Here is a 9,286-nt window from a genome sequence, read left to right as displayed (position 1 = left end):
GTCGTACTTGAGTTTGTATTCTTTCATTCACTTGCACTTTTTATCTTCTTTAAATTTCTTTTTGTGTTATTATTGATGCTTTTATGAGACATAATAAAGGCTGTGAGATTAAGACCTTGAGTTACTTTCTACTGATACGTAGTAATAAATTCAAAATCTTACTTCATTCATCAAACAAAAAACCAGATGCATAATTCTGCTCATTCCAGGCTCAACCCCCCCCCAAAAAAAAACCCCAGGAACCATTCTTTACTTCAGAGTTGGATGAATGGATTACATGTAAAAAGTGCATCAAGGTAAATAGTTGGTTGATTAGGTTATAGACAGGAAAGGCATCTAAATATTTTTTTTAAAGACTATTCTACCTATTTCATTTGTACAAGCAAGGAGAATATAGTTAAGTTGAACAACTGCCTCAAGCCCCTTCTATTATTGTCAATGGTGATAGAACAGAATTTTAAACAAATTCACTTCAGAGACAAATAGCCACACATTTTTTTCAAACACATTGTTTGATTAATTTTTTCATTTCCTAAAGACATTAAGATGCAGTTTGATGGAGATTTGGTTGATATTTCTAGCAAATTGAGTGATTGCATACAGGCCCCCTTGTTAGCTTAAAGAAGTAGAGTAGGGTTGGAGAGTTGGAGGATGAGATCAAAACTTCTTCATTGCTGAGGATCAAATTGCTTGACTTCTAAGTATCTCAACTGAACCTCCTTCATGTGAGAGTATGCACTGGTTTTAGATTCTAAGATTATGAGCCAATAAAGGTACTGCTACAGTGTCTCTTTGCCTGCTAGAAATAGCAGCCAAATTCCCCTCAAATCACACCTTATCATCTTTATAAAAACAATCACATTGGCTAATATAGTCTTGAGTACACCTTCAGAAAATAAGGTTGGATGGTCATGGCTAGAATGCTTTTAATCATAGGTCTATTTGAGTAGTGCTGACCAGGGGCTAAGCCCTATCAACAATTCTAAGATTACAGATTCCATCATTTCGTCCTTAGCTTGCAAAAAAAGGAAAATTCTATTAATTTACTCAAGACATCAAAAGTTGTTTAGACTTATTTCTAATGTTGGAAATAAGCTTTTACTGAAATGGTGGGGTGTGGTACTGCCCAAACAATTCAGGCAGGTTTTGAACGATAACCAGAAAACAACCCTAAAATTGGATGCAGCACAATTTTATGTCAATGAACAGATCACAGTTTTTGAGTGATGAAAATTTTGACATCATAATACAAATAAATGTTCAAGTGAAGTCAATGGTCCCTGTGTGTTTCTGGACGGCTAACTTATGTCTTCCATGCTGCAATCACTTTAGCTTCAACACATGACCTCAGATCAAAACACTTGCTATGCAAGTACATCTCCATAAACACCAAAACTAAACAACGGAACCCGAGGAAAGTAATGATGATCTGCTTTAACCAAAGAGCTATTTCTCCATGGGGAATAAAAGGAGAAGTCTAATGTAGTAGAGTCCTAGTGAATAGAGAAATCTGACAAAGGTCCTGCCTGTAATATTAGAATTTCTCCTCTTCTTCTTCATGATCAAAATGATTCATTCCAATCTGTGGACAAATTAAACAACTTGGAACTTAACAACAGTATTATTGGGATGACAGATTGTGACTTCATGATTCTCAAATAAACTTTACTTATAAGAGAGTTGAATCCAAAATTTCATTTTTTGTTTTCTAAAAATAACTTCAAAATATTATATAATACTGCATATGCTAGTATACAAGATGACCTTTTAATTGACAAATTTCTATCACCATCCCCTTCAAAAATAAGCAGTCTTCAAACTTGGGTATAATGTGTGAGTCATAAACTTTATGATATTCAGTAAGTTGTTAGCATGGGTGATGGCTCATGTTAAGCTAATCCCTATTTTGGTAAATACTAACACATCTTCTAAGCCAAGTCATTTTATATACCAGTATGTATGTTAATTTGCCATGTAATGTTTTGCTGACCTATAATTTTCGTTTTTTACTTTGATGTTTGCAGTAAACTAATTGTATATTCAAGTAGTCAAGAACCAGAATGGAAAGGCTATGTATTGTCAGTGATTTTATTCTCTCTGGAAATTTTACAATCACTTTTCAACAACACTTCATTCTTCATATCCATGCTTTTGGCAATGAGAATTAGAGGGTTGTTGACATCATTTGTATTTCGCAAGGTAAGTACACCAAACACTGTTCAGTGGCAGACTATAGAATTGGTAGTGCAATACTAATATTCGGTTACATCTTTTTTATGTTCCTGGTTCCAAACTTGTCTTTTATCTGAGAATTGACAGAATAAAATATCATTCAAATACTGAGATTGGTTTAAATCAATTACACTTCTTCCACCTACTTCTGAGCTTGTGTCTATGCAAAATATTAAAACAAAACTGTTAAATAATCAGACAAAATGTTGTGCAATATTCAATCCAGCTCTTGCCTTCAAATTCTGCTGAAGTCAACTTTACTTTTCATCCTTCTGGGGTTGAAACTAAAGAACCAAATATTGGAATTGATATAGCTGACTTCTGAGTTCAGATCTCTTTGAGGTGTTTTCTTGTCCTTTCATACATCCATTGTCGATAAATTAAGTACCAGCCAAATACTTTGAAATCAATGTAGTTGATTACTGTTTTCCCTCAGACTCTGACCTTGTGTTTATGTTAGAATTTATTATTATACATGCAGTAAATAGCAGAATTGGTAGAGAACCTAATTAAATCCTCACCCCTCAAATGCTGACTTTACTTTTCCTCATTCTAGGGTCAATAAAATAAATACCAGTCATTATCTAGGACCCTTTTACATCCATCCTCCCCATTAAGTGTGTGGTCTGACACATATGTAATGCTTATATGGATTGTAGAAAGAAAAGACATGCTCCTATTGTTTATCCCCAGGTCTGTTAGGATCAAACCCGTGACCATCCTCTCTTTTTGCATATTATGGTCTAAATTACTGAAACAATGTGTTATTTGATTTATGAAGATAGTATGTTATTAAAGGAAATTTGGCTGCTATTTCTAGTTAGATGTGGAGGTTACCTTGATTCCTGTAGAGCTGCCTGAGTGAGGTAACTCATGTAGAAGAGCCCTTGGGGGTTTTGTATTGCAGCTCCCCTATGGCGAGAATCCCTCAGTGTTTCTGATAATTACTCTCTTTCAGTGTCTTGTATAACTTTTAGTGACTCTTCAGTTATGATCTGTTGTTTACTTTTGTTGTTTGTCATTGTTATTGTCTATAGTCATATATTATACCATTTAACTCTTGTTTACAGACGCTGACCCTTAGCAATGCCTGCCGTCAAACATTCTCCATGGGGCAAATTGTGAACACTATGTCTATTGATTGTTCGCGCTTTCAAGAAGCAATTCCTTTCCTCTATGTAATGATCTCCTCACCAATCCAGATTTCTCTGTCCCTTTATTTACTTTATCAACAACTTGGAGCTTCAGCTTTTGCTGGACTTGTTCTACTCCTGTTGTTTCTCCCAGTCAATGGTATTTTGATGGGGAAAATTAAAATGTACCAGGCACAACAGATGAAAAGTAAAGACATCCGTATCAAATTAATGAATGAAATTCTTAATGGAATCAAGGTTGGTTACTGCATTAATCTTTAAAAAACTTTTGGCCGGTTTTTACTTTCATTGTTGTTCTTTAATGTGAGACCCTGATTGATTACGTAGACTTAGGATCAAATGCTTTCCTTCCCTTTTTTTAATGTTATTCTATACTATTTTTTTTAGTCAGTAAAGTATGATTTAGGTAAGAGTTGGCTATTACTTCTTGCACATTGAGTCACCATGTAGAGGTCCCTTGTTTGTTGGTTAGTTTTGATTTCTTTTGTTCTTTATTTCTTACCAGATCAAACATTAATTGCTTTTTACTAAATGCAAGACTAATCTCTTGTTGGGGAGAGTATGTAGTTAATGAGAGTTTGTTCAGTATATCCACCCTGAACTTAAGAAAGTTCCATTTATGACCACTCTGTCTTTTATCCAAAAATAGCATTTAAGATTACAATGTCTGATATGTCTTTACTTGTTTATGACCTTGGGATGTAATTTGAAAGAAATTTGGCTAGTATTTCTAATAAGTCCAGCAACTATCTAATAGTATCCTTGTTGCTTTGTCACAATATCATTAAATATTTTGTCTTTTCCAGTGTTTTGATTGTAGGAATAATTTTGTAAAATTGCAATTTTTTGTGAACATTTATATTTATACTACTGATCAAAACAAAGTGAAGAAGTAAATATCCTTTTCTATGCACCTAATTGTATGAGAAAAGAAAAGAATGAATAAACAAATACAATGCTGGAAAGAGCAGACTCTCTTTAATCTTGTCAGGGATGAGACTTTTATGGTGTCTGACCAAATCAAAAAAGACAAAAGGATACATAAGGGTCTTCAGTAGTGACTGTGCTGTGATAAACATTCTATAAAGTTGTTGGCTTTAGGGAGGGCATCCAGCCATAGAAACCTTTGCAAAAATGAAAGTTATGAGCAAGATGTTCCTACATTTAGGAGGACAGCAACTCCAAATAAAAACTTACTTGGATGATCTGTCCAATGCCTGATATCATGGAAAAGTGAATGTAAAATGACAAAGTTGTTTGATAGATGAGTTTTAAAACCCCAAAAGTTGTAATCTTATTGACAACAATTTCTCTAATTGTTTAGGTTGTTTCTTTTATTCTATTATTTTTCAGGTAATCAAATTGTATGCCTGGGAAGAGTCACTTCAAAAGAAAATCAATGAGATACGAAATAAAGAAATATCACTGCTTCGTAAAGCAGCATATGTTACATCTATCAGTACATTTTTAAGTACAATAACTCCATTTATGGTAAGAAACAAATGCTTAAAATGTTTAAACCTCTTTCAGAGCTAGAGTTATCAACAACTGATCAGTTCCCAAAGTCTGATCTTGAAAATTAAGCATGGTTTTAAATTAGTTTCCTTTTAGCAAAAGTTTCTTACATACATTTACCATTATGTCTGTATATTTATGTGTCCATTCATTTATTTGAAGTTGATTTTTCTTTTCATTGCAACACTGAGGTCCCTTCATGTATGCATTTATTCTTGTACTTTGTCACCTGTAAATGAATACATAAATTCTGCTATATGATTTAAGTATTCATTTCTCTAATCTAAAACCCACAAACACATTTGTGTATATACATATATATATATATATATATATTAGACAAAAAGAGATAACAAAGCCAAGTCTGTGAGGAGTTTTCAGGACATTTATAATGAAAGAGATATAGATATAGTCTTACAGCTGTTTCTGGGATATTATGGATATCCCTTCATCAGAGACAATGTGAGATGGTTAAATAGAGGTAAATGTTTGAGTCTGAAATCAGGAATTATTATGGAAAAAGAGGAGATAGGGAATATAGAGGGAAATAAGAGAATGAAAGTAGAAATAAAATAAAATATGAAACATTGTAGTTGCAGTTCCATTATTCAAGTAAATTGGTGTATGGAAGTGGTAAAAAAGTTTCCTGTACATGGTATGTAAGCTCCAATGATAGTTCGTGTTTAGTCATTTCAAAGTATGCAGCCATGGATTCTCTGATGCTCATTCAAAGGGGTTTGTGGTGTGAATGAAAACTTGAGAGTGTATTGGTAGTATTTGTGGCTAGATGGGGTAGGGAGAGATGTGTATGATTAGAACGAGGAGATAGGTCAAAATGAAGACAGGAAGAGAAAATGAGAGGAAGAAAGAGAGAAAAAAAGAAAAAGGACAAAAAATATCAAGTGGTAGGGGACAAACACAAATATAGACACACACACACACACACACACACACACACACACACACACGATGGGCTTCTTTTAGTTTCTGTGTACAGAATCCACTCACAAGGCTTTGATCAGCCCAGGGTGATAGATGAAGACACCTGCTCAGTAATAAACATTTGCTGCAGGTTGAATGTTTACCTCTCAGTTTGAAAACGAAGTCATTGATTAGAAGATGATGTGTTTTTGTTTTACTTTTTTTGTAATGCTTGAATGTTGTGGAATTTATTTCTGATTGATTTTCTTTCAGGTTACCTTTGTCACTTTTGCAACATACACTCTATCCTCTACCAGTCACCCTCTTACTGCACAGAAGGCTTTTGTTTCACTTTCTTTGTTTAACATACTTCGTGCTCCGATAGAATTGGTTCCATTGTTTATGTCACAGACAATGCAGGTGAGTTCAGTACGAGACTTTCAGCTAACTGTAAGTGATGATAGAGTGGAAGTTGTTGTTTAGCCTCAGGTAATCCCTAAATTGAACAGGCCCATGGTCAAAGGTGCTCCAGCTCTGACTCGCCCTTTCTTCTTGCATATCAGAGACTTCATTGCCCAATGTATCCCTCTTTGCAACCAAACTAGAAGGGATATTATTTGAAACATTTTGCTTACTATATCTAGGTGGGCAAGGGACCACTCACAGGCTGTAAGTGGTGGAAATGTTAATGATTGTTGCATTTCTGGTGATGGTGATGGTGGTGACGGTAGTAATGGTGCTGTTCATTATGGCAACAGCCACTTATTGTTATTTAGCTTCAGGTCAGCCTGTTTGAGGAGACATTCTAACCATGACAATCTTGTTCACATGTGCAGTGGACCTTAGACTATATCAAATGCATCCATTTTTAAGCCGGTTGAAGTGCAATTTTGCAGGGGATTTCACTACTGTTTCTTGTAGGTCAAGCAAACATGTAGAGGTTCCCTATGGTGATGATGATGGAAGTTGTTAAGTTGTTCATCATCATCATCATCACTCTTTTATTACTTACTTTTCCATACTTGCATGGATTGCATAGAATTCACTGAGACAGATTTTCTATGACCAGAAGCCCTTCCTGCCACCTGTTTACAAGCAAGGTAATGTTTCTTCATGGCCAGATATGTTTGTCACAAAATACTGGAAATGAATGACCATGCATCTATGACAGTAACACTCATTTATAACTACCAAGTGATATCAAAACAAAGAGACAGAAACACGCACACACACATATATTACATATATATGACAGGCTTCTTTCAGTTTCCATCTACCAAATCCACTCAAAAGGCTTTGGTCAGCCTGGGCTAATCATAGAAGATTGGAAAGGAGCACCATAGCTTCTCTGGCCATGGTACTTGTTTTACAACAATCATGTAATGTCAGAACAAGAACACACAAACACATACTGATATATATGTATGCAAATGTGTGTGTGCACGTGCGCACAAACACATACAACAGGCTTCTTTCAAATGCATTCACAAGGCTTTGGTTGACCCAGGGCTATAATAAAAGAGATCAGTGCAAGGTGCCACTCAGTGGGACTGATCTTGAAACCATGTGGTTGGAAAGTGAACTTCTTAAACACGCAGCCCTATTTCTGACACCATAAGTTGGATACTGCTGAAATTTCAGGTGTATGGTATCTGAGTTATAAGTAAGGTGCAAAGAGAGGATGTTTACATTTGTCAGATGAAAACTGCTGTGAATAACATATTCAAAACTTTCCATATTATTTTTTTATACCCATTTCTAGCTCACTGTAGCAATGAAACGACTTAACATATGTTTGAACAGTCCTGACTTGTCTTCAGATTATGTGAAATATGTAACAAGAAGTGGTAAGATTAATTACCTATTATTTCTCTGTGTGTATGTCTACTTCTGCACATTTTCTGTCATTTTGTTGTTATGTTTGTTTTATATTTACTTACTTAAATAATTGATTAATTAGCAAAATTGGTGCTAATATATGTAATATAGGAAACAGTACATTTCAATTAATTAAGATTTTATCCATAGTGAGAAGTAAAAAAAACTGTTATTTTAGTGATTAATTCTGATCAAAAAAATGCAAGGGAATCAACCTTGAAATTACTTTTAATTTGTTATCTCTTTGTTATTATTGGGAATGATATTTGTTCCACTATGGTGGTTAAATGACAATATCATATGGTAGGAAGATAACATTATTGGCAATACAGGTTGATGGCAGATCAGTGAAGTGTGCTGATGGCACATCTATATGGTGGGTATTTGGTGGAGTCAGTATTGTGGATAGAAGATAGAATCAATCTAGTTGGTAGATAACAGAACTTGTTCAGTGAGGAGAGAGAAGAATCTCTCTGGTGAGTAAATAGCAGAATTTAAAAAAATATCACACAAAATACCTTGTATTGTTTGGTTACTTACTAAGTTCAGATCCTATATAAATTCATTTTGTTTTTTATGTCATGATGTTTTTTTTAAATTCTTATGGACCCATAAGTAGTTACAACAAAATAGTTAGCACAGAACAGTTATGGAATAGTTACCATAGGATAGATACCATGGGGTACTTACCTTGGAATAGCACCTGTAAGATAGATATCACATATTAACACAGAATACTTACCATGGCATAAACACCACAAGCAGGTTATGATAGCTTGGTTACCCCAGGATAGCAATCATAGACTAGTTAGTACAAGAAAAGCTGTCGTAAGATAGATCCCACAGAGTAGTTATCACAGAATAGTTACTACAGTGTAGCTACCACCAGTTAGCTACTGCAGGGTGCATACCATGGAATAGTAAGGACAGAATATATACTGCAGATTAGTTACCAAAGAGATATCATGAAACAGTTACCACAAGATAGTTACTTTAGGCTTAACCACCCAGAACAGATATCAGAGGTTTCTAATACATGATAAGTACCCCCTATAAATTTTATAAAAGGTGAGAGAGTGGCAAATTGGCATGGTTAAAGGGACCTACATTAACTATGTGGCTGTAGGTTGACAGCAAGATCTGGGATAAAACCCTTATCCACAGAATACTTACAAGATAGACTACTGAACAGATAACGTATCTTGTTACTACAGAAAGGACACCATTCTGGTTTTGTTTTGTAAGAGTATTCAATATATTACTAAGTATCAAAATCTTACACCACACATCTATAATTCTGATCCCTTCACACCCTCTTTCACAGCAGTTGTAGCATTATTACATTTAGAATTAAATAATCCAAACACTATATGGGGGACTGTTTACTCCCAAAAGTTAATTACCATTCTCTATTTATGTATATTTGCCACAGATTTTGCTATTGCTGTGAAAGATGGAACATTTTCTTGGAATGTAGAGAATGAAGACAGTTTCATCTTGAAGGAGTAAGTTTTCTTTTTCATAATTCAAGCATCCTGTGAAACCAACCAACCCATGCCGGCTTGGAACTGTCCTCCTTTTATTGG

The 9,286-nt window shown here is 34.7% G+C and overlaps 1 protein-coding gene across 1 annotated transcript; it reads left to right on the top strand.

Moving 5' to 3' along the window:
- Positions 1 to 6: 6 nt before the first annotated feature.
- On the top strand, positions 7 to 9,249 carry LOC106867612 (ATP-binding cassette sub-family C member 3). The gene is made up of 7 exons (XM_014912536.2): positions 7 to 11; positions 2,025 to 2,199; positions 3,303 to 3,623; positions 4,740 to 4,877; positions 6,096 to 6,242; positions 7,585 to 7,669; positions 9,133 to 9,249. Exons 2-7 carry the CDS (start codon positions 2,146 to 2,148, stop codon positions 9,207 to 9,209), a joined length of 822 nt encoding a protein of 273 aa, XP_014768022.2. The 5' UTR covers positions 7 to 11; positions 2,025 to 2,145; the 3' UTR covers positions 9,210 to 9,249.
- The last annotated feature ends 37 nt before the right edge of the window (positions 9,250 to 9,286 follow it).

Source organism: Octopus bimaculoides, chromosome 20 (assembly GCF_001194135.2).
Source record: "Octopus bimaculoides isolate UCB-OBI-ISO-001 chromosome 20, ASM119413v2, whole genome shotgun sequence".
Taxonomy (NCBI): Eukaryota; Metazoa; Mollusca; class Cephalopoda; order Octopoda; family Octopodidae; genus Octopus; species Octopus bimaculoides.
Note: the sequence above shows the minus strand (reverse complement) of the source record. Positions and strands in the feature narration are given on the sequence as shown.